The following is a 26307-nucleotide window of genomic DNA, read 5'->3' on the forward strand; positions in this document are numbered from 1 at the left end:
GTGACAATGTTTCCGTTCGTCACTACGCGAAGTGCCTGGCCCAAACTCAAAGCGTTTTCCGCAGAAGTTACGTCTTTTTTTATACTTTCAGCACCAAATGTTCAGATGTGTGTGAAATCTTATGGGACTTAACTGCTATGGTCAACAGTCCCTAAGCTTACACACTACTTAACCTAAATTATCCTAAGGACAAACACACGCACCCATGCCCGAGGGAGGACTCGAACCTCTGCCGGAATCAGCCGCACAGTCCACGACTGCAGCGCCTTAGACCGCTCGGCTAATCCTGCGCGGCCTTTCTGCACCACTCGTACACTTGCTGCAGGTACACATGAATGACTGCACTGTGCTTTCACTGTAAGATGATTTTCTGCAGGTTTGACAGCTTCCTACTCAAAAATTTTATCACATATTGCTGCTCAAAAGCGGTGCAAGTCGGGAATGGGGCGGCCATCTTTGCGCTCTCATAGCAACTCGGTGGTTCTTTTCCTCACAGCATTTCTTTCCAAATAATAAGTAAAATGGGTAAGTTTGGTTGAATTCCATCCATTGGTTTAGGGGCAAGTATTTACCCACGGCTTTATCAATGTACGCACATTTCGAATATACACTCCTGGAAATGTAAAAAAGAACACATTGACACCGGTGTGTCAGACCCACCATACTTGCTCCGGACACTGCGAGAGGGCTGTACAAGCAATGATCACACGCACGGCACAGCGGACACACCAGGAACCGCGGTGTTGGCCGTCGAATGGCGCTAGCTGCGCAGCATTTGTGCACCGCCGCCGTCAGTGTCAGCCAGTTTGCCGTGGCATACGGAGCTCCATCGCAGTCTTTAACACTGGTAGCATGCCGCGACAGCGTGGACGTGAACCGTATGTGCAGTTGACGGACTTTGAGCGAGGGCGTATAGTGGGCATGCGGGAGGCCGGGTGGACGTACCGCCGAATTGCTCAACACGTGGGGCGTGAGATCTCCACAGTACATCGATGTTGTCGCCAGTGGTCGGCGGAAGGTGCACGTGCCCGTCGACCTGGGACCGGACCGCAGCGACGCACGGATGCACGCCAAGACCGTAGGATCCTACGCAGTGCCGTAGGGGACCGCACCGCCACTTCCCAGCAAATTAGGGACACTGTTGCTCCTGGGGTATCGGCGAGGACCATTCGCAACCGTCTCCATGAAGCTGGGCTACGGCCCCGCACACCGTTAGGCCGTCTTCCGCTCACGCCCCAACATCGTGCAGCCCGCCTCCAGTGGTGTCGCGACAGGCGTGAATGGGGGGACGAATGGAGACATGTCGTCTTCAGCGATGAGAGTCGCTTCTGCCTTGGTGCCAATGATGGTCGTATGCTTGTTTGGCGCCGTGCAGGTGAGCGCCACAATCAGGAGTGCATACGACCGAGGCACACAGGGCCAACACCCGGCATCATGGTGTGGGGAGCGATATCGTACACTATCCGTACACCACTGGTGATCGTCGAGGGGACACTGAATAGTGCACGGTACATCCAAACCGTCATCGAACCCATCGTTCTACCAATCCTAGACTGGCAAGGGAACTTGCTGTTCCAACAGGACAATGCACTTTCGCGTGTATCCCGTGCCACCCAACGTGCTCTAGAAGGTGTAAGTCAACTACCCTGGCCAGCAAGATCTCCGGATCTGTCCCCCATTGAGCATGTTTGGGACTGGATGAAGCGTCGTCTCACGCGGTCTGCACGTCCAGCACGAACGCTGGTCCAACTGAGGCGCCAGGTGGAAATGGCATGGCAAGCCGTTCCACAGGACTACATCCAGCATCTCTACGATCGTCTCCATGGGAGAATAGCAGCCTGCATTGCTGCGAAAGGTGGATATACACTGTACTAGTGCCGACATTGTGCATGCTCTGTTGCCTGTGTCTATGTGCCTGTGGTTCTGTCAGTGTGATCATGTGATGTATCTGACCCCAGGAATGTGTCAATAAAGTTTCCCCTTCCTGGGACAATGAATTCACGGTGTTCTTATTTCAATTTCCAGGAGTGTATTTAAAAATTTTCACATACATTCGTACAATTATTTCATCTTTACCTATAGCGAATTTCGCCCTGCGGCTTCGTTTCCACGTAGATCAACTTTTATGACGTAATATCTCTTGAACAATGTATCGTACAATGATATAATTTTTCAGGTGCATCCAGTCATACATCTATTGTCAGCGAAATTTGTTGCGAATCGAGGTAGTAATAAAGCCGTAATAACTTAAAACGTCTTGCATGATGCGGCAGTTTTTCACACATTTCAGCGTGTATGATATCATACCTCCTGAACTATGTATCGTACAAAGATATTCTGCAGGTACATTCAATGATATATGTGAATACTGTCTGCAAGATGCGTCGTCAATACAATCAATAGTAAGGCAGTAATAAATTAAAACATCGTACCTAATGCACCTGTTTTACTGCAAGAACAGTGAAAATGTAGTAAGCGTTAAACTTTTTTCCTTTCATCATTTTGCGGGAGTTGTCAGCGAGAAAAAGTTTCGTAAAGATTTGAAATCATGTGTAAAGTTTGTTGCAAGACAGGACACTAAGTGCTCTCGTCCTCAGATATGGGGTGAATAAAATCTGCCGGCCGCGGTGGCCGTGCGGTTCTAGGCACTACAGTCTGGAACCGCGTGAACGCCACGGTCGCTGGTTCGAATCCTGCCTCGGGCGTGGATGTGTGTGATGTCCTTAGGTTAGTTAGCTTTAAGTAGTTCTAAGTTCTAGGGGACTGATGACCTTAGAAGTTAAGTCCCATAGTGCTCAGAGCCATTTTTTGAATAAAATCTGGGTATTTGGGCTTCATGGCTATGTTGAAATCGGTACAGTGGTTTAGGAGGAGATGTGGAACATACATACATAGAGACATACATACACAGAGGCATTCGTGCGTGTATGTACACACACCACCGAAAAAATTCTCCTATTCTAGAACCAAAAAGACGAATATACTCCTGTTTAAAATACTGACTGAAAAGTGGGGTACCAGGTCCCTCATTCTACCTTCCTCAGCATCTTTAAAAATTTTCCCAAAAATTTTGGCACACGAACATATTCGCGCTGTTTTCAGCATACAACTCACCTCTCACTCCCACAAGCTCCCCTTCCTGTAACTCGCTCATAACCAGTAGTCCATCGCTGTAAGCCCACTCATACCCATCCAATCCCAGTTGCCCATTCTTACTCACTCATTCAGTCCAACTTATTACCATTATCTCTCTGTATCTCTCTGTCAGTGTCTCCTGTCTCACAGCCACAGTCTCCTTCGTTCTATCCAGCTATTACTGTTTCTTCTCACTGCCACTGTCTCCCCCTTGGTCTCTCTTACTGCTAGTATCTTATTCCTTCCTTGCTACTGATACTGTCTCTACTCACTTTCAATATCTCTCTCTTCCTCATTGTCACTGTCATAGACTCTGTCTCTCATTATCATTGGCTGTCATCTACAACCATTTTCTCCTTCTCTTTGTTTCTCTCCCAGTGGCACTGTCGTCTCCTTCACTCTCTTCCTAGTACTGCTCTGTCACTGTCAACTATGTTCCCTGCCACTGAGTCCCGCTCCTTCTCTCACACTGCCATTGTCTCCTTCGCTTTTTCTATACCACAATAACTGTCTACTATATACCAGTTTTATTACTTTTCCGTCTCTTTCCCACCCACACTGTCTCCTCCTCTCTCAGCATAAAAAAGCGTGAGTATATTCGCAGGCCAAAATTTTTAGAAAAAATTTTAGAAGTGCTGAAGAAGGTAGAACGAATCAGCTGATACCCCACTTTCCAATCACAGTCTATTAAACAAGAACATATTCGCCTTTTCTTGTGCTCCGTTAGGAGAATTTTTCCGTTGGTTCCCTTTCTTTCCTGCTACAGCAGGAAAAGTCACTCATATGAAAAGAACTTTAATGAGTCAGTAAAATTTTGATATTTACCATATGAGAAACTGAAATAACGCAGAACTAATTTTCCGCTTCAGACCGGATTTTAGGTACATAAAATTTTTGTATGTGCTTCAGTACTAAAACAGTCCACCCCCGGTAGCTGAGTGGTCAGCGCGACAGAATGTCAATCCTAAGGGCCCGGGTTGGATTTCCGGGTGGGTAGAAGATTTTCTCCGCTCAGGGACTGGGTGTTGTGTTGTCCTAATCATCATCGTTTCGTCCCCATCGAAGCGCAAGTCACCGAAGTGGCGTCAAATAGAAAGACTTGCACCCGGCGAACTGTCTAGCCGACGGGAGGCCCTAGTCACACGACACTTACATTTAGTACTAAAACATAGGGTTCCCAGTAACCTTTCGGCGATAACGTTACAGAACATTTATCCGTGCTGGTCCGCTTTATAACTACGGTTTCGCCTCACACAGGATTTTAAATGCGTGTTTTACTTGTACAGGTAGGGAAACTACCCTCCGTATCTCGGAAACGGATAAAGTTATCAAGAAAATGTTCAAGTTACACGAGGTCGGAATCTTAAGAATATATCGTAAAAATTTTATCCATTTGAGCCTGCCGGTGTGGCCGTGCGGTTCTAGGCGCTTCAGTCTGAAACCGCGTGACCGCTACGGTCGCAGGTTCGAATCCTGCCTCGGGCATGGATGTGTGTGATGTCCTTAGGTTAGTTAGGTTTAAGTAGTTATAAGTTCTAGGGCACTGATGACCACAGATGTTAAGTCCCATAGTGCTCAGAGCCATTTGAATCATCCATTTGCTGGGCATGGTTGTCTTGGGATCTGCGACTCTGGTTTTGTACCCAAAGACTATGTTTTTAGGGTGTTTCCCGATATCGAATAAAGATTTCTGAAAACGGAAAAATGGTACATCTAGATAAATGCCTAGAGAAAGTAACTTCAAAATTTGAGCTGTTTGTTGCTGTTATTTATTATTTAGATTTCGCCTCACTCTGGATTTTACATGCCTATTTTATGTGTGGAAGTAAGGCAACTTTGAGCCTCTGCATCTCGGAAATGGATAAAGATATCAGAAAAATGTTTAATTTTGTCCGATATTGGGATGTTAGGAATATACCGTAGAAATTTCAGTAATTTGCTCGATTTTGGTTAGAAAAAATGGTAAAAGAAACTTTTTTTGAGGTTTTCTAAGAAACCGCGCGGGAACCAATGGTGCCTCCATAAGCCCCTTGAGGCCCACCTTAGACCACATCAAATGTAGAAGATAACCAACAGATTTCCTCCGTTCACCTAAGCAGGAGGAAATGTGTAATGTTCATAACTTGACCCTATACTGTAGGACTGTGGCACTAAGAAGACCCTTCTGTTTGGTATACAAATGGACGCTGGCCCAAGGGCTACCGCAAACACTTGACCCTTCGTTTCTATCACCAATAGAACCCGGGGTGATCCCAGGAAGAACATCGTTATTAAACGCGGCGTTTCGGAACCTATTAGGTAGCACACACTGCCGCGTACGTACCTATTTTTATAACACACTGTGTGTAGATTTGGTTGATTTCGTGCTGTAACTTGCAAGTAAAGACAGCAGGCCGTTTCAAAGCAAATAAGTATTTCAGATATATCACACACACATAACTCTAGGTACAGTAACTATAGTTAAATGTGACTTAATGACATCATCATCTCAGCCTTTTCCTACGTCGTGTGGGGTCGGCGTTGCTTTGCTGGATCTTCCCTTCCATAAATGCCTATCCAGTGCTTCTACTCTAAACCATCATTTCTCCCGTAGGTCCCCTGTTACCTTGTCCTTCCATCCCAGTTTCGGTCTTCTTCTTCTCCTTGGTCCTTCGAACTCTTCTCCCCACGCAGTACTCCCCTCTTCTGTGCACATGTCCATACCATCTTAGCCTACTTTTTGGATCTTCTTCCTTATGGCCCTATGGGCCCCACTTTCATTGTTCCCCTGATGTACTCATTCCTTAGTCTAATCTTTCGTATCACCCCACTCATCCACCTTATCATTCTCATTTCTGCCACTTCCATCTTTTTCTCTTGGACTTTTGTAATTGGCCAAGTTTCTGCGGTATACAGCTTCGCAGGTCTCACCGCAGACTTGTAAAGCTTTCCTTTCATTCTGCAGCTAACCTTCTTATTACACTTAATGCCATATCGCTGGTAAAATCCTTCAGGAGATTCTACCACGGATCTTCGGCCGAATTGTTTAGAAGTGGACCAGATAACTTCTGGCAATTAATCGCCTGTGTTTTTGATTGTTTCCTAAGGGAGAAACAATTACCAGAGGAATGGGAAACATCATATACATCTAACACACATAAAAAGAATTACAGGAAACATCATATACATCTAACACACATAAAAAGAATTACAGGAAAAATGCTCAAACTACAGAACAGTGAGTGTAACAAATTCAGTCTCTAGATTATGTGGAAAAATTGTAAAGGCGAGAATCGAATCACAGATTGTGCACGAAGGAAAATGGATTCCATACCGGACAACCTGCACAGACAACATGTTTTGCCCAAAGCAGCTCGTAGAAAAAAAGACTGGCCAGAAATTTAGAATTCTATATAGTTTTCATTGATCTTAAGAAAGCATATGATAGCCTTCCGCTCTGTAAATTGTGGCCTGCGACGTTAGAGAATGTAGTGAGGCGTTTGTAGGTTCAAGATGTCAGAACTTTATACAGGGTGAACATTAATAAAACTGACAAACTGCAGGGACAGATTCTTGACTGGAAATGGAGGAAAGAAGGTCCTATGAACATGTGTCCGGAAAAGCATGGTTGTCACGCTAGATGGCGCTGACGAATCTAAGTTCCCTTGACAACGTGCCGTACCTGTAGCCCAAGGATGACGTTTATGCAGATCGATAATGCCAGTTATGGTAAAGACTACTTCTCGGGAAAGAGGATCGGTGACAGAAATCCCATAATTGTGACGATTTGGTGCATAAACCATCGACAAAATCCTTCCCGCAGAGGGAAATCCGATGCTGGTACTCCTTGCAGCATTATGGGGCTCCAACGCACTTTAGTAAAACTGACAGAGACCAACTCGGAGCAACGTTTGCCGAGAGGTGTATCAGAAGAAGACGACCTGCTAGCTATTCACAACGATCACCAGATTTGGCAACAGGAGATTGATTTTACTGTGACCATATGTAAAACGTAGTGTGTTCCAAACTTGTGAGGACAAAGCAAGATCTACTACTTTTAGAAAATAACACCCAGTTTTGGTGAAATCTATTTGTCCTTCCTGTTCAATAATATACCAATGTAAAAATTTATTAGTAATAGAATCTACTGAAAACGTAACAGCTAATCTTATTACTTCTCTTTCTTCTACTCATTTATCATTTAGGTTTCTGCAGGAAAACTGACTTTTTCCAATCCCTAGTTTCTTATATAAAATTTTACTATCCTTACAATTTGCAAAAGTTGTTTACCGCCACTCTTTATTATTTTAAACAGTGTGATGAATGTCAACATCAAAAGATGATTTCATATTAAGTAGCTAGTACAGTGGTAATTGTGCAAACATCTATTTATTCGAAGATCACTGTTCTATCCTGAACAGAGCCGCGAAGTGTCTCAAGTCGCACACACGACACTATGTTTACACTTCTTATTCCAAAGCAGACGAGCGCTGCACTAAAGTCACGCATCTGGCGAAACAAAGAAATTGCCGGGTACTGTAAACTGTTTCTCCTGAATCACTCTTGATTTACTGCAAACAACTCAGACGAGGCAGACCACGATAAACTACAGGCAAGATTGCATCAACTGAGATATTACATCATCCGCACGCATCCTGCCAACACGGCAGAAATCGGCCGTTGTAGATCTCGGTTTGGAGACTACTTCACAGTAAATTCAGAAAATTATAATGGTAGAGCGAGTCGTAATGGTGACAATAGTAATGTCAATAGTAGTATTATTAGTTTATTTTGAATTTAATGACTGCCGGTTTTCTCAACTGGGCTAGGATGAAAGAAGCAATCCAGCATTGCATGTCTTTAAGAAAAATCACTCCCATATTTCCATGATGTAGGCTAGTTGTAGTTCCAAAACGGTCTAGTGAACACTTCAAGGTGGTAGGCTGTCTTCTTCCCCTGTCTTCCCTTGTTTGAACTATTCTGGATTCGCCATCCAATTCTCGGTCTGCCCACTGATCTTCTCCACAGAGGACAGCATTATATTGTGATTAATAGAAAGAAAAACAGCAAATTGCTTAACATCAAAATTGGGAACGTCACAGTAGTGGAAACGAGGGTTGCATATGATGGCCGAAGCATGGAAGATATAGAAGTAGATTAGCAAAGGAGAAGAAAGCTTTCTTCAAGAAGATACCTTCACAAGTATCAGATGTTTGTACGGTAATGAGGTAGAAGTTCCTGACAAAATGCATCTGCAGCCCAGAATTACATGAAAGTGAAAAATACTCGGTCAGAAATATGGAAAAGAAAACATTTGGAAGCCTTTAAATAGTACTAATTTCGGGAAAATAAATTCTTTTTCAGTCATTCATCTTCTGATTCGTTCGAAGTGGCCCTTTTCATCTCAGAAGAGCACTTGCAACCTACGTCGTCAATTACTTGTTGAATATATTCCAATCTATGTCTGCCCCTACAGCTTTTAGCTTCAACAGTTCTCACTAGTATTCCCTGACGTCTTAATACATGTCCTATCATCCTGTCTCTTCTTATGTCACTATTTTTCCACATATTTCTTTTCTCAGCAATTTTATGGCGAATCTCCTCACTTCTTATGAGTGCGCCTAATTTGCAGCATCCTTCTAGAGCAACACATCAAGGCTTTGATTCTTTTCAGATGGTCCCAAATTCCAGATTCGCTACCGTGCACTTCTATGATGTGCTCCAAACGTACGAGGGAAGTTCAGTAAGTAACGCAACACGATTTTTTTCTGAAAGCAAGTTGGTTTCATTCAGGATTCCAATATACCATATGATTCCCCACTCTTTTGGGCACAAAATCCTATTTTTCAACATAAACTCCGTTCAATTCGACCGCCTTACACCACCGTACTGAGAGGACCTGTATGCCCGCATGGTACCACTTCCCTGGTCGACGTCGGAGCCAACGTACTGCTACAACGGTAACCTCCCTATCATCCACGTACGACCAGGACTAGAGAGTGGATGAGGAAGAACATTCCAAAGAAGTTTTGTGAGCTTCTCTTGGGTCCAAAGACTTGTGTGAGGCCTTGATTTTTTACGGGGAAGGAGAAATCCATTTGCATTTTTGTGGCGATGAAGTCGCTGAAATCGTTTCTTCAATTTCCTGAGAGTAGCACAATACACTTCAAAGTTGATCTTTCCACCATAAGGGAGGATATCAGAATATTCCATCGCAGTCGCAGATGACTGTACTGGCTGAGGTTGCGGCTTTGCACTTTTACTTCGGAGTAGAGGTGGTGTCCGATAGTTGAGTGGTCAGCGTGGCGGTCTGACACGCCACGGGGCCCGGGTTCGATTCCCGGCTGGGTCGGAGATATTCTCCGCTAAGGGAATGGGTGTTGTGTTGTCCTCATGATCATTTCATCATCATCAGTGGAAGATAACGTGAAACCACCACTGGAATCACTTCCCTAGACGCTCATGCGGTTGGACCTCTGACGAGGCTTCCCCCATGACAAGACCTGCCGTAAGGCAGAACACAAAAAAAAGAGGTGGTGTGGCGCCGCTCCATGGACTGCTGTTTTGTTTCCGGTTCGAGATGATGAACCCAGGTTACAACGCCTGTGACGATGTTCGACAAAACATTGACACTGTCAGCCTCGTAAGGCGCAAGCAATTCTGTATAGAAAAAGAATTCTTTGCCCTTTATGGTCTTCTGTTAGGTGGCGAGGAACCCAGTGGGCACATACCTTTGAGTAACCCAATTAGCGGACGAGTGTGCCAGTACAACCAACAGAGGCGTCCAGTTGAGCAGCGAGGTGTGCTTAGGACTGGTTTTCCGTCTGAGCTCTTGATATTCATACAGGTGGTTCTCTTTTCTCCAAAGGTCTCTTTAGTTTTCCTGTAGGCTGTATCTATCTTACCCCTAGTGATATATGCCTCCACTTCCATACATTTGTCCTCTAGCCATCCTTGCTTAGCCATTTTGCACTTCCTGTCGATGTCATTTTTGAGACGTTTGTATTCCTTTGTGCCTGCTTCATTTACTGCATTTTTATATTTTCTCCTGTCATCAATTAAATTCAATATCTCTTCTGTTACCCAAGGATTTCTAATAGCCCTCGTCTTTTTCCCTACTTGATCCTCTGCTGCCTTCACTATTTGATCTCTCAGAGCTACCCATTCTTCTCCTAATATATTTCCTTCCCCTGTATTTGTCAATCGTTCCCTAATGCTCTCTCTAAAACTCTCGAAAACTTCCGGTTCTTTCAGTTTATCCGGGTCCCATGCCCTGGAAATGTCTTACAATTTAAAATTCGGTTGCTAAATCTCTGTCTTACCATTATATAATCTATCTGAAATCTTCCAGTGTCTCCAGGCCTCTTCCACGTATGTAGATCGCTACTAATAGTCTTTATTCTCGATGACAGGTTTCGGTAATCAATGTTACCATCTTTAGATTTCGACGGACGAGCTATTGTTATTTCTTAAAACAGCAATAAAAGTGCTCTTTCTCATGAATTGGCAGGTATGTAACAGATTAGAAGACTTATGCATCGGCAAGTCAAAATTAAAACAGCTATGTAGACAGTTATTCACCACATACGTCTGTCTTCTGTCACGCACAACGGAATATCTCATTGCAGCGAGCGCGCCGCTAGAATAATTGCTACATGGGGTTTCTCAACTATATTACCTGATTCTACACATTTCTCTCAAATGGCATGATGGGTTACTATGTATCTGCTTGAGGTAAGATGATATACGTGTTTTTGAGAGAATTGTTTCCGCGCCGCGCGAGGTAGGAGTCTTGTCACGATTCGCGCTGTCCCTCCATCGGAAGTTCGAGTCTTCCCTCGGGCATGACTGTGTTGTCCGTAGTGTACGTTTAAGTTAGATGAAGTAGTGTGTAAGCTCAGAGACCGATGACCTCAGCAGTCTGGTCCCATAAGACCTTACCACAGATTTCCAAAAGTCCGAATTGTTTTCGCACTCTCACGTGTCCAATAAGGTGTATCCAGAAATGAGTCTCGTTTAAACTCGCAATCTTTTTACGTTTTTGTTAGCTACTGTCACTACTTACACATTTTAGAGAATTACAAAGCAAACATAAAGGCACATGTTTCTTTAGTAATAATATAATTTTTTTAAACGGTGAAAATTGTATTTCTATGGATTACTTTTCTGTAAAAAAAAATGTCATTAGTTTGGCTTTTCTGTGTGTCTATACATAGAATTCAGACCCTGATGACCTACGATAGAAGACATTCATTACGTCTGCCTCACCAGCAGTAAATGGATTGTTTATTTTTCAAAATTTTGTGAAATTTGTACTTATTTCATATGTTATGGTCAATTTACTGTACAAAATATATTACTATGCCTGTCTGTATGGCCTCAAGTAGCCTTCGGGCACTGATTGTCTGATATACAACATATCAACAAATCTGACACAACAGCGACATGTGTAATGTGCCACTGACATTTGCTGCCGATACTCTTACAGTCTTTGGATGAATGTGTATCTTTGCCAACAAAATTACTACAGCCTGACAACTAACAGTAGCTGATATTTTGTTGTCAAAGATACGCATACATCCAAACACTGTAAGGCAATCGGCAGCAAATGTCAGTGGCACATTACACATATCGCTGCCGTGCAATATGATGTTTAAAGTTGTCACGTTTATGTGGATCTATTCAGGATGTAAGGATGGAATTTAACGTCTACCTTTTCCATAAAGTGAAAAATAATTTGACAATTAAGACACGAAATTCGTAATATTACACGTGTAAGGAATCTTGCATGGTAAAGTGGTACGTTAATGTGAGGCGTCTGATGTGTTACTTATACATCGCGATGTATGGAGATGTATGCATACAGTGTGATACTCTCCCACAAGGTGCTTGAAAATGACAATTCGTCGAAACAAGTCAATCGCAAGATTTAAATGAAAATCGTCTACTTTACAGCCTACTATGGACCAAATTTTCTTTTAGTTGTATTCCTGTCGGGTCTCCAGCTGGAACACATCGTCATCTTGACACTTTTTTTTGTTTCAGCGGTCCGCCTGGCCGCCATCTTCAGGTGAGTAGGCCGTCGCACTATCTCGCCGGAACTGAAATCGAACACGCCCCGGCGGCTCCTTTATACTCCGAACGGGCGACCACCGCTCTTGCGGGAAGAAAATTACCCTCTAGTGAAAGTCACAACAGCGCACTGGTGGTGAAAGTTCGCGGAAACGGTAAATCAATATCAAACACTATTGACAGTTTTTGAAGGCCGAAGCAAGGACTTTTGTTTCTTAATGTCAAATACAAGAGGGCTCTTAATTAAAGGATACCCATTATGTCTGTTTATCACATTTTCAGAAACCCGGATCCAATGGCTTCTTTCACTACAAAGTCCCAATACCGCGACGCAGAGCAACCAGTTGTGTCTCATCGTACAACATTTTATGTCCTTCGGTAATATAATGTTCCGCCACTGCAGATTTTTCTGGCTGAAATAAACGCGAGTGGCGGTGATGCACCACGCAACGATCCTGGACTATACGAATCATTTGTCCAATATAGGCTTTCCCGCACTAGCAGGGAATCGTGTAGACCCCGGGCTTTCTCAAACCCAAATCATCCTTCACTGAGCCCAGCAGAGCTGTTGTCTTAGCTGGCGGACGGAATACACTTTTAATATCAAATTTCTTTAATATTCTTACTATTTTTGAAGATATGCTCCCCGCAAAACGTAGGAATGCCACCGATTTGCTTGTATCTTCTGCTGGTTCTCGGGAAGGTCCAATCTGTAGAGCACGATTGATCTGATTGTCAGTATAACCATTCTGCTTGAACACAGCTTTTAGATGATCCAGTTTTTGTATCAAACTATCTGCATCTGTTACGGTGTAAGCTCTTTTTAACAATGTACGTAGGACTCCGCTGCGTTGGTACGATGAATGACAGCTTGATGCAAGAAGATATCGGTCTGTATGCGTGGGCTTACGATAAACACTATGTCCCAATGTCCCATCATCCCTCCTGTAGACTGAGACATCTAAAAACGGAAGTTTTCCATCCTTTTCAACTTCTATCGTGAACTTAATATTGGGATGCAGACAGTTAAAATGATCTAGGAAACGATCCAGAGAATCCCTCCCACGTGACCATATCACAAACGTATCGTCTACGTATCTCCAGAAACAAGCTGGTTTTAAGAACGCCGTCTTCGGTGCCACGTCCTCAAAATCTTCCATAAACAAATTGGCGACTATGGGGGATAACGGACTCTCCACAGCCACTCCGTCTGTTTGTTCAAAGTATTTGTCATTAAATAAAAAATACATCAACACATGGCGACAATCTTCAAGAGGAACTCCGGTAAACAGAGACACAACATCAAAACTAACGAACAAATCCGTGGGACTGTGACATAAAGACTTCAGACGCTGAATAAAAACCAGAGAATAGGAAATATGGTGTTCGCATTTTCCGATAGGGGGTCTGAGAATGGACGCTAAATACTTGGTTAAGTTGTAAGTAGGAGCGCCAAGATTGCTAACAATAGTTATTTTTAGTTATTTTATTATTATACAACTGACTGGGACATATTCCATAGATATTCACCTTAGCTTGCCAAATAACTAAGCGCCGGCACGGTAGGTCAGCGTGTTCGGTCAGAGGGTTAGCTGCCCTCTGTAATAAAAAAAAAACTGAGTTAATCGATCAACAACGAACTTAAACGGATGTCTTACGACGTCCGCCCCGAGCAGATGCAACGAACAAAATGAAAAAAAAGAAAAGAAAAAAATCAGTCCTGGAATAGACATCATGACGCTGGAAGGAGCAGTACAGGGGACAACTAGCAGCAGCACGCAGATACTGTTGTTGTTGTTGTTGCTGCTGCTGCTGTGGTTTCAATCTGAAGACTGATTTCATGCACCTCTCCACGCTAGTCTGTCCTGTGCAAGTATTTTCATTTGTGAACAACTATTTCACTCTACATCCATTGTAGCCTGCTTACTGTAATCATCTCTTGGTCTCTCTCTACAGTTTTAACTACACTTCCCTCCAAAACCAAACTGTCAATTTCTTGATGTCTCTGATTGTGTCCTAAAAACATATCCCTCCTTTTACTAAAGTGGTGACACAAACTTCGTTTATAGCCAATTCGATTCAGTATTTCCCAGTTAATCAATCTATCCATCTGATCCTCAGCATTCTTCTGTTACCACCACATTTCAAAAGTTTCTATTCTCTTTTTTTCTTAACTGCCACATTCCAGACAAATAACGCAAGAAAAGACTTGGTATCATCCAAATTTGAATGTTAACAAATACCTGTTTTTCAGAAATGCTTTTCTTACTGCAGAAAGTCTGCATTTTATAGGGTGCCTGTTTCGACCATCATCCGTTATTATACTGCCCAAGCAACAAAGCTCATCTACTACTAAAAGGAATCTGCTAAATCTCGGTTACACGATAAATCATACAAATCTAAAGGCTTTGAATTCAATTAAATATTTATGTATTACAATTATAAATAACTTAAATTGGAACGATAACACAGACAATATTGCGGGGAAAGCGAACCAAAAATTGCAGTTTACTGGCATAACACTCAGAAAATGTAACAGATCTACTGAAGAGACTGCCGACACTACGTTGTCCCCCTTGTCTTGAGTACCGCTTCGCGGTGTGAGGTCCGCATCAGATAGGGCTGACGGAGGATGTCAGCAAAGTTCACAGAAGGGCAGCTCATTTAGTGCTATCGAGAAATAGGAGAGAGATGGGCACGGACATGATACGCGAATTGGGGGTGACAGACATTAAGACAAATGCGTTTTTCCTTGCGGCAGGATCTTCTCGCGAAATTTCAAGCATCAGCTTTCACCTCTGAGAGCAAAAATATTTTATTGGCATCCACCTACACATGGAGAAATAATCGTCATAATGAACCAGAGGGAAATCAGTGAGCGCACGGAAATATTTAAGTGTTCGTTTATTCCATGTGTTGTTCGAGAGTGGAACGGTAGAGAAATAGCCTACAGGTGTTTCCATGAGCCCTCTGCCATGCACTTAATTGTGAATTGCAGAGTAATCATGTAGATGCGTATGTTCTAATTTTAGCGTCTCACTTCTTAATCTGATTCCCTCAGCATGGTCTGATTTAATTCTACATGCAATTACCCGTGCTTCAAATGGCTCTGAGCACTATGGTGGTCATCAGTCCCAAAGAACTTAGAACTACTTAAACCTAACTAACCTAGTGACATCACACACATCCATGCCCGAGGCAGGATTCGAACCTGCGACCATAGCAGTCGCGTGGTTCCAGACTATAGCGCCTAGAACCGCTCGGCCACTCCGGCCGGCAATTACCCGTACTTCACATGGCACAGTTTCTAGCAACGAAAGTGCTGATAATCTCTGTACCTGTCGGAGGAGCGAGACAGTAACCTCGAACCGTAAGAGCATCTGGACATGGAAAATGTCTGGATTCTTCGCGTGCCAGGTTGTGTCCACAAACTGGTGGACTGGTGCTCTTATCTTGCTTGTTTATAGGCAGAAGTCGGCAAGATCCTAAAATCCGAAATGCCTCAGCGCCAGGACGACTTCTCGTGACGTCACAAGCCATTGGAGGACACGCGGGGCCTCGGCAACAGTGTAGTTATCCAGAACGTCGTGAGGTGCTCTTGTAGCAAAGTACGGCAACAGCAGGCCGGCGGTACCCTTTGTTTTCGAGCATTAGCGTCCTTGCGTGGGCGTTATGATGGCGGCTTGTGAGTCTGCCCACGATTTCTCCCCAGTATATTTGAATAGCAGAAAAAGAAGGTGTTCTGTGTTGGTATTGGCTAACGCTGTGACGTCACTAAGGAACAGTGGCTGTCTCCGGAACAGAGGGGGTCGCGCAATGTATAAGTGGTACGTCTTAGTTTTTACTGGAATAATGAAACGTAAATTGGTATTCTGATATTGCTAGAATGTTGCTGCTACATTCTGTAACTTGCCCAGCTTTTAATCAGCTCCTGCTGATTTTTTAAAAAATCAGGCATCTACTGAATCGAAACATGAATAAAAAGTGTAAAGTGTCGTCTGTTTCTTCAGTTTTCTGTCAAAGTAAGTGTTCGAAATGAGCATGCAATTTTTTAAGTTGTCTCTGACAAAAGTACTAAAGAGTAAGCAAGATATATAAAACGCTCATTTTCATTTTCTACTCTTCACAGCTTTAAAAGCCTTGCCGCAGTGGTAACACCGATTTCCGTCAGATCACCGAAGTCAAATGCTGTCGGGCTTGGCTAGCATTTTTATGAGTGACCGTCTGGGTCTACCGAGCGCCGTTGGCAAGCGGGGTGCACTCGGCCCTTACGAGGTCAATTAAGTTTTCGACAGCAACTCAAGTTGGTGGTTGGAGAGGCAACTACGTGTAGGTAGTCCTCGTAAACCAGTTGTAGATGTTGGCCATTGATGAATCTTGTATACGGATGGTGTTAACCCCTTTAGCATCGACTAAAGCCTGAAGATGATGCACTGAAACACCGAAACTGGTAGCCATACAATAAATGACATCATAAGGACGGCTGTAGGTGCTTAATTTTCTTACGTCTTGTGCACGAGGTCAAAGTAAAATGAACATATTTTACTATAAAAAATGTTTAAGACATTAAGATAACAGCTAAAACTCCTGAAACCAGTTGTCTTGAATAAAAAATTGAATGGTTTTTAACCCTTTTTTCGCTAATCGCGAGTGGACGCCTTACATTTTTCAATTAATTTTTTATTTCTTTTATTTTCATTTTTCGTCTTAACCTTTTTTTTTATTAAAAGAACTCATTCTGTTCATATGTTCACATGCCATTTCAAAGGAAGCACATATATGAAATGATTTAATTTAAATAAGAGACAAACTTTTTACTCATCTTCAAGAAATTTCATTTTCCTTCTACAGAAAATTACATCAGTACTTAAACAGGAACAGCCGGCCGTTGTTGGCCGGGTGGTTCTAGGCACTACAGTCTGGAAGCGCGCGACCGCTACGGTCGCAGGTTCGAATCCAGCCTCGGGCATGGTTGTGTGTGATGTCCTTTGGTTAGTTACGTTTACGTAGTTCTAAGTTCTACGGGACTGATGACCTCAGAAGTTAAATCCCACAGTGCTCAGAGCCATTTGAACCATTTTTCAACAAGAACAAAAAAGTCTTTATGTCACAGTTTACAGAATGAGACTAACAATTAATTTCTTTGAAAGCTTAACAGCATAACGAATAACCAGAGTGACATGAAACTAACATTGTATTGAAGTTGTATATTTTGTAAAGTTAAATAAGCATCAGCAATTGAAAAACACGATGAAAGTTTCAAAAACTAACACTGCTCCAACTTTGCTTTAAATTTTAATGAAGACCTTTCAAATATCACACGAAAACATTGAATCCTGTTACAAATATAACAGCTAAGTAAATTTTAGTTTCAGTAACAAACACTTCATTGCCATACCACAAATAATATTACTTGGAAGATACATAACCTTAACACTATTCTCGTATAACAAAAGAAACAAACATGCAGCATGATGAAGAATTTGATTTCGAATGCCCCCGCTGCTCTTTCTTCCGGGTATGCTTTGCCGTATATCAGCGATGCTTATGTCCCGTTCATTCTTCCATCCCACATTTAATTTAACTTCTCCTAGTCTGGACGTTCCAGCTACGTTTGTGTGTGTGTGTGTGTGTGTGTGTGTGTGTGTGTGTGTAGGGGGAGGGGGGGACCACGGGGGGGGGGGGGGGCGGGTGGTATTGTAGCACACTCCATAGGAATACTGTCGGTATTTCAGATTGCACAAGTTTTCCAAACGTCGTTCCTGTAAGGAGGCCCAAAAGTCCTCCACGTTCTTCGGCCCATCTGGCCTCAAAGCCACGTTACTGCATTCCTTTTAGTACGTGAATAGTACGTCTCATCAGGGAAGAATACAGACCCTGGCCCAATGTCGTATTGTCTTCTTTCGGCCCCTGTAACAAACTTCACATTTGATTGAGTGAAAATATTTTGCCCAGTATTCGATTAATTTTACGAGGCTCAAGTGCATATATTACTTTCTCCATCGTTCCAGATATCCTTTAGTTGAGGAGAACTGACTTAGAAGAACTTCATGCACATGTTTTGTGACGAGCTCCTCTGTAATACCGATTAGGAACCATATAAACTGGCTAACCTGAATTATTACAAACAACTTCATCTGTAAACGTACGTTTCTCATCAGTCTTCTTCTGCGGTGAAAGTTTTTCTAAAGTGTCTGTGCTTCTTCTATGGATCTCACGTTTATTGAAACGTTCCTTCCGCTCTTCTGTTGCACGTGGTGTGCTATCACTGGCGCTACTACTAAAAGGCAAATTACATGATGGAAAGTTCAGCAGTTCATAACGCAAGCCTCTCCGACGTAATTACTTTCTTTGAAATGACGAGAGAACATTCTAGCATTTGGAATGTTCACAGAATTTCGACAGACAAATCTTTTGCAGGCCTGCATCGCGAGGGAAAGCACGTAGCACTACTTCAGTCCCTTTTGTGATGCGATTGTGAGAATTTCAGCCAACAACAGCACAACCTGGCATTGCTCGCACACAGTCAAAACAGTTTCGCTTGAAAATCTCCCACTACACAAAAGTTAATCAGAAAAAACGACAACACTCACGAAATTACGCAGCCTCCAACGTACAAATATTTACATCAAAATCTGCATCTACATGGATACTCTGCAACTCATATTTAAGTGCCTGGATGAGGGTTCATCGAACCACCTCGACAATTCTCTCAAAGATGTTCAAATGTGTGTGAATTCCTAAGGGACCAAACCGCTGAGGTCATCGGTCCCTAGACTTACACACTGCTTAAACTGACTTATGCTAAGAACAACACACACACACACATCCCTGCCCGAAGGAGGACTCGAACCTCTGGCGGCAGGGGCCGCGCAATCCACAATTCTCTATTATTCCAATCTTGTATAGCTCGTGGAAGAGCATTTCCCTTATTTTATTATGGTGAACCTTTCTCCCTACGTAGGTAGGCGTCAACAATATATTTTCGTATTCGGAGGAGAAAGATGGTGATTGAAATTTCGTGAGAAGATTCCACCGCAACGAAAAACGCCTTTGTTTTAATGATGTCACCCCAAATCCTGTGTCATTTCAGTCACACTCTCTCCTCTATTTCGCGATAATACAAAACGTGCTGCCCTTCTTTGAACTTTATCGATGTACTCCGTCAATCATATCTGGTAAAGATCCCACACCGCGCAGCAGTATTCTAAAAGAGGACGGACAAGCGTAGTGTAGGCAGTCTACTTAGATCACACTTACATTTTCTAAGTGCCCTGCCAATAAAACGCTGTCTTTGGTTAGCCTTCCCCACAACATTTTCTATATGTTCCTTCAGATTTAAGTTGTTCCTAACTGTAATTCCTAGGAATTTAGTTGAATTCACGGTCTCTGGATTTGACTGATTTATCGTGTAACCGAAGTTTAACGGATACCTTTCAGCATTCAAGTCGATGACCTCACACTTTTCGTTATTTAGGGTCAACTGTCAATTTTTGCACCATACAGATATCTTTTCTAAATAATTTTGCAATTTGTTTCGATCTTCTGATGACTTTACTAGTCAATAAACGACAGCACCATCTGCACACAGTCCGGAACTGCGCGACTGCTACGGTCACAGGTTCGAATCCTGCCTCGGGCATGGATGTGTGTGATGTCCTTAGGTTGGTTAGGTTTAAGTAGTTCTAAGTTCTAGGGAACTGATGACCAAAGCTGTTAAGTCCCATAGTGCTCAGAGCCATTTGAACCATCTGCAAACAACCTAAGTCAGCTGCTAAGATTGTCTCCCAAATCTTTTGTATAGAGAAGGAACAGCAGAGGCCCTATAACACTACCTTCGCGAACGCCAGAAGTCACTTCTGTTTCACTCAGTGATTTTCCGTTAATTACCCTTTGACCTCTCAGACAGGAAATCACGAATCCAATCATATAATTGAGACGATTTCCATAAGCACGCAATGTGGCGACAATCCGCTTGTGTCGTACAGTGTCAAAAGCCCTCTTTAATTCTAGAAATACGGAATCAGCTTGAAATCCCTTGTCAGTAGCACTCAGCATTTAGTGTGAGTAAAGGGCTAGCTGTGTTTCACATGGATGTTTTCTAAATCCGTATTGTCTGTGTGTCAATAGACTGTTCACTTCGAGGTAATTCATAATTATCGAACACACTATATGTTCCAAAATCCTGCTGCGTATCGACGTTAATGATATGCCTGTAATTTAGTGGATTACTCCTACTACCTTTCTTGAATATTGGTGTGACCTGTTCAACATTCCAGTCGTTGAGTATGGATCGTCCGTCGAGCGAGCGGTTGTATATGATTGTTAAGTATGGAGCTATTGCATCAGCATACTCTGAAAATAACCTAATTCGTATACAGTCTGAACCGGAATGCGTGCTTTTATTAAATGATTTAAGTTGCTTCACTGCTCCGAGGATATCTACCTTTAAGCTACGCACATTGGCAGCTGTTCTTCATTCGAATTCTGGAATATTTACTTCGTCTTCTTTTGTGAAGGATTTTCGGAAGGCTGTGTTTAGTAACTCTGCTTTGGCAGTACTATCGTCGATAATGTTTCCGTTGTCATCGCGCAGAGAAGGCAGTGATTGTACTTTACCGCTAGCGTGCTTTACGTACGACCAGAATCCCTTTGGATTTTCTGCCAGGTTTCGAGATAAAGTTTCGTTGTAGAAACTGTTACAAGCGCCTCGTAATGAAGTCCGCGCTAAATTTCGAGCTTCTGTAGAAGATTATCTGTTCGTTTAAATTTGGCATGCTTTTTTCATTGTTTCTACAACAGTGTTCTGAACCGTTTTGCGTACCATGGGGGATTAGCTCCGTCGTTTGTTAATTTATGTGGTATAAATCTCTCAATTCCTGTCGATACTATTTCTTTGAATTCAAGCCACATCTGATCTACAAATACATTGTTAATTTGGAAGGAGAGGAGATTGTCTCCTGGGAAGGCGTCAATTGAATTTTTATCTGCTTTTTTGAATAGGCACATTTTTCGTTTGTTTTCGGAGGATTTGGAGGTCACATTATTCAGTCTCGCTACGACAAACCTGTGTTCACTAATCACTAATTCACTGTGTATCCGAAGCCATCACAGCCCGCAGCTGAGGGAGCTGTGTCACCTACTCGGCTCGCCTCCGCACACAGCAATCACAGTCCATATCCATACTAAAGACCGTGGGAAACTACACTAAACAGACAAACAAAGACAACCGGCACGCGCTGTGGAACTCTACTGCAGACACAGAGGAAAACTCAAGAACTGCGTCTAATAACTTAGATTAACACGCAGAAAAAACCGAACGACCAAAGCACTCAGGTGTGACTAAATAATTCGCTCCTGATTAGTAACTTGTAATATGTCACTAAATCGGTTCACTTTCCAAGGCAAACGATAATGCGAAACCGTGTCTACTAAATATCAAATTAACAGGCAGAAGGTCAAGAAACTAAACTACCAAAGCAAACAGATGAAACTATACACTTCGCTCCTGGTTAGTAACTCGTAAAATAGCTTAAGATTGGTTACCTTCCAGTTGCTGCTTGTGTCTCGGCCGGCTGCTACTGCCTGATATTGGCAGCAGACACAGGAAGAAAAACATTTCAGTTTCCTCCTGATGTAACTGAAAGGCTCCAGATGAACGTATTTTGAGCCAAATAGGGGACTGAAATTACAATGAAATCTAGACCTTTAGCTGCTTACAGGCGTTGCTAAATATCAAGGGGTACAGTTGAAAATGTGTACCCCTACCGGGACTTGAACGCGGGATCTCCTGGTTACATGGCAGACGCTCTGTCCATCTTAGCCACCGCGAACACAGAGAATAGTGCGACTGCAGGGACTTATCTCTGGCACGCTCCCCATGAGACCCACATTCCCAACTTACTGTCCACACATTACATTTATAGTGCCCTTGCCACTATACTCATTACTCGTGGTAGTCAATCTACCGATTCCTGGCCGATAAGCCTTATCTATATGAAGATGGTATCTGTTCTTTGGACATTTGTATTCATATAAATAGGGGACTGATCGACTTCCTTTCCGGACAATGGCAATATCCTACAATCTGAAGAGAATTGATAAAAGGGTGATGACCAACTGTGACTGTGGAGAAATCAGCACACCAGATCATGTCGTATGGGAATGTCCCCCAATTAAAGATATAGCAAAGATTTCTAGGCAGGCTTTAATTGGTAAAACGTCTTATGGCATAAATAGAGTAAAAGAGGATTTTGATACCTTTTATCTCGCAGCTGATGCTCTCTCAGAAAAAGTAAGCTCTACGGAATGAGTGAATGTTGTTACAAGCGTACTCAGAAAACCGAAAAGAATCAGTAAAATATTAGTGATGCGCTCTGATCCGTCATCACGCTTTCTGGAGGCAAAAATATATTGCTGGAAGGGTAGCCGATATGGTACGAAGCGTGGGGCGGAGCTAGATACATTCTGATAGTAGTAAAATCTTTGTGTTTGTACATGTCTCCATCTCTGATTACAATAAAAAGGAACACCGATCATACACTGCCCTTGGAAACACGACGTCGATTTTGATCGGATGACGGCATATGCCTCCAGGAAGATTGAAGATATACTGATAACCGTTCCAAAAGTCCTCTGCCAACAGATAGTCTTGTGGCACAGATAACGGATCGCCTTCTGTGGCTACCCTTCAGTTGGGAATGCTCACAGCTAGAAGGTTCAGTGTGGTGCAAACGTGTGAAGCAAGCAGGCAATCATGCCATGGAGATTCGCTAGTGCTTCCTACAACCAAATGAACGAGTTTGAAACGGGCCAAACTGTTGCCTTCGGAGCGCCGAGCTGGTCCTTTCGGAGAATTGGCACACAAGTTGGTCATCCTGCGTCAGTTGCGCAACGAGACTGGAGTCAGTGGTCACGTGAACATTGTCACACCCGTAGACGATGTTCTGGACGTCCACGCAGTACAGACGCCCGCCAGGATCCTCGTAAGGGCAGCAGTAGCAGATCCTACAGCTACCACAGCACTGATAAGAGGGCTTGTGAGCACCGACATATCAACACGAACTGTTGCGAACCAGTTATTAGCGGTGGGACTACAGCACGCACACCTCTAGTCCGTCTTCCACTCACGCCACAGCATCGACGCGCCCGGCTCGATTGGTGCCGTCAGAGATCACCTGGAAGACGGAATGGCGCGCCATAGCCTTCAGCGATGAAAGCAGATTCCGCCTGCACGCAAGTGATGGTCGTTTGCGCGTACGACGTAGACCTGGCGAGCACTGTCTCGTAGAGTGCATCCGCCCAAGGCATATTGGCCGCGCCCTGGGCCTTATGGGTCTGAGGTGCGATAAGTTACAACTCTCCTTCACATCTGGTGTTGCTGGAGGCGACGCTAACCAGGGCAGAATGTTGTTAAACTCGTTCTTTCGCCTTTCTTACAAGAGGAAGTTTCCAACAGGATATTGAACGCCCATACACTGCCCCCGAGTCCGTCCCCGGTAGCTGAATGGTCAGCGTGACGGGTTGTCAATCCTCTGAGCCCGGGTTCGATTCCCGGCTGGCTCGGAGAATTTTCTCCGCCCAGGGACTGGGTGTTGTGCTGTTCTCATCATCATCCTATCGTCCTCATCGACTGCAGGTCGTCGAAGTGGCGTCAGATTGAAAGACCGGCACCCGGCAAACAGCCTGCTCGACGGGGGGCCCTAGCCATAAGAGTAAATAAATACTGCGCGTGAAACTCAATGAGCTCTGAAAGACCTGCAGCAACGTCCCTGGCCAGCACGATCTCTGGCTTGTTTCCAATCGAGCACATGTGGGATATGGTAGGACGACAAGTGACTCGTGTGACTAATCAACCAACCACTCTTACAGAACTACGTGAACAGGACGAGCAGGCGTGGAATAACGTATCCCAGGACGGTATTCACCATCTGTACGATCGACTGGATAGTCAGCGCCTGTATTACTGCATGTGGAGGGTACACCACGTACTAATATACGTGTCTCAGCATGGGTCGATACCTGGTACCTCAGAACCCCTTGTGCTACTGATCTGCCAATGTAATCATTTCATGTACTCCATAGGCACTGATGCAACAATAAATCTTAAGTGAATTGCTAATCTTTAAAAGGGTGTATTAATTTTTTTTCTGGCAGGGTACGTAATCATAGAAGAAATATTCATATTGGTGTTAGTAATTATAAAATGATTTTCAGTAGCAGTAACATCTGCTGAAGAAAGAAAAAAATCTAGGTGGTAGTAGGAGTGTTAGCGGCATTTCTGGGTAAGTAATTATGGTGTTTGTTATTGTAGCAGTAGCATTTATTGTTGTAACAGTTATAAATGATAACTGTTAAGATGACATGAAATAACAAAAACCTACACCTCTCCTTCTGTCACAGTAAAGGAAGATCCGACTGAGGGTGGACAGAGATGCCATACGAAAAATATAGTTAGCCATCTAAATGTTAGAGGTGATAGGAGTAGAAAGAAATAAACACAAGACAAACATAGTATTATAGACAATGTAAACTCAGTTCATTGTTCAGAATAGAAAAGAACAAACTAAGAAGTTAAAAAAGGGAGAAGAGAATAAGTAGATTATAATGAAAATTCACATACTTGTAATTCTGTATGTAACGGTCGATTGTTGCAATCAAGAAAGTGGACTATGATCAATAAAGAAATATGCACTTGCACGGGATGCGGTAGACTCATCGGTTTCATAGTTATGAATGTGCTTAACAGATCCCAACAAGGCTTCCTTCCCTCATGGGTATCAGGCGAAATACAGACTTTCTGGAGTACTTTGTCAAGTTTCGCGGATGAGTTACCGACGTAAGGTTTCTCTTTTTCCTCAGCAATCTGTGACCTAGGCTTCTTGTTTTTATTAAATGTGCGACAGCTGTTCATCGCGAATCTGACGGCGACACATCAAATTAATCAATTCAAAAGCATGCTTGTTCCCCCATAATAACATTTTACCTACAGTTAAGAACAGGAAAACTAAATTTGCAGTAACGCTGTTCAGGAGTGCACTTATTCACATTGGAACAGATTCATTACCACTTCCAGTCCACAAACTCAAACAACAGGAACCAACCGAACACTATGGAACAGACATATCGGCGCACTTTTCCTCTGGCGTTACTACTGACGAAAATAAACAATGTACTTCTTACAGTTAGTACCAAGAGAACTTTTTCTGTCAACAAGCCATAAATCGAACGAATCAATTCCACTCTGAATCGCTTGTGTACGGAGCCTGGTGTGTAATAAATCGCCGTATTATATTTTTCCAGTTGTTATGGGAAGCATCTACAGGTCACTACGTGAAATGTCAATAGCCGAATCGCTGAGACACTGAGCGTTATTTAGTGGATTATCGAATATCTTGCATCAACGAAATTTTAATTCGCAAAAGGTAATGTATACATTTTTTGCACGTTTTGAAAACGGATTGAGATGTCGGAGCTGTTGCAATCTTACCTTCCTCTTTTGGCGGCGCCATGCTGGCCGGCTATGGAGTGAGCAACGTGTGCATGGCGGCTGCTTTAAGAGGAAGAGGGCACCATAAATCATTTCTTGTTTGCTAGCGTTTCTTATCGAACATTCTCCATTGTATGAGAGTACTCTGCGAGGTGACGCGGAGACAAAATCCAGCCGTCTGCTCGCTACTCTCTTTTCCGGTGTCGTGCGTATTTCAAGGGCGTTACAGCAGTGTTTTATTGCGCGGGTGCTTCGCAAGTCCTTGTCTTGTGGCGTAGCCCACGGACCACACGTGTTGATACGACGCTGAATTTTTGAGCAAACCAGGCAACAGTAACAACTAAGACAGGGGTTTTCAAACTGCGCGTCGTGCTCTTTGGGGCGTCTGACCTTACAGTCGGGGCATCGCAGTGGTTTCATAAGAACATTGATTTCGTTCATTTGCTTTCTGAGTACAGGGAAACGTGTGCGCTAGCAGTGATATCTAGCGGGCCGGAAAGAAAGTGTTGTTACTATGACAGCATGGCAGATGGCAGTCGAATCGCACTTTGAGACTCATGTGCTTTTATTAAGCAACAGTCAGTGTTAGTTTTGCCGAATACGGACCGATTTTATTTGATGTTTGTCTTATG

General features: G+C 43.3%; 1 protein-coding gene across 1 annotated transcript in view; it reads right to left on the bottom strand.

Moving 5' to 3' along the window:
• LOC124596168 (sialin-like) overlaps positions 1 to 25697 on the bottom strand; it is a 146549-nt gene extending 120852 nt beyond the window's left edge. The window contains exon 1 of the mRNA XM_047135206.1: positions 25676 to 25697. Coding sequence (XP_046991162.1) covers positions 25676 to 25697 — 22 coding nt within the window. The remainder of the gene's footprint in view (positions 1 to 25675) is intronic.
• Between the last annotated feature and the right edge of the window lie 610 nt (positions 25698 to 26307).

The sequence above is a fragment of the Schistocerca americana genome, chromosome 2 (genome assembly GCF_021461395.2).
Source record: "Schistocerca americana isolate TAMUIC-IGC-003095 chromosome 2, iqSchAmer2.1, whole genome shotgun sequence".
Taxonomy (NCBI): domain Eukaryota; kingdom Metazoa; phylum Arthropoda; class Insecta; order Orthoptera; family Acrididae; genus Schistocerca; species Schistocerca americana.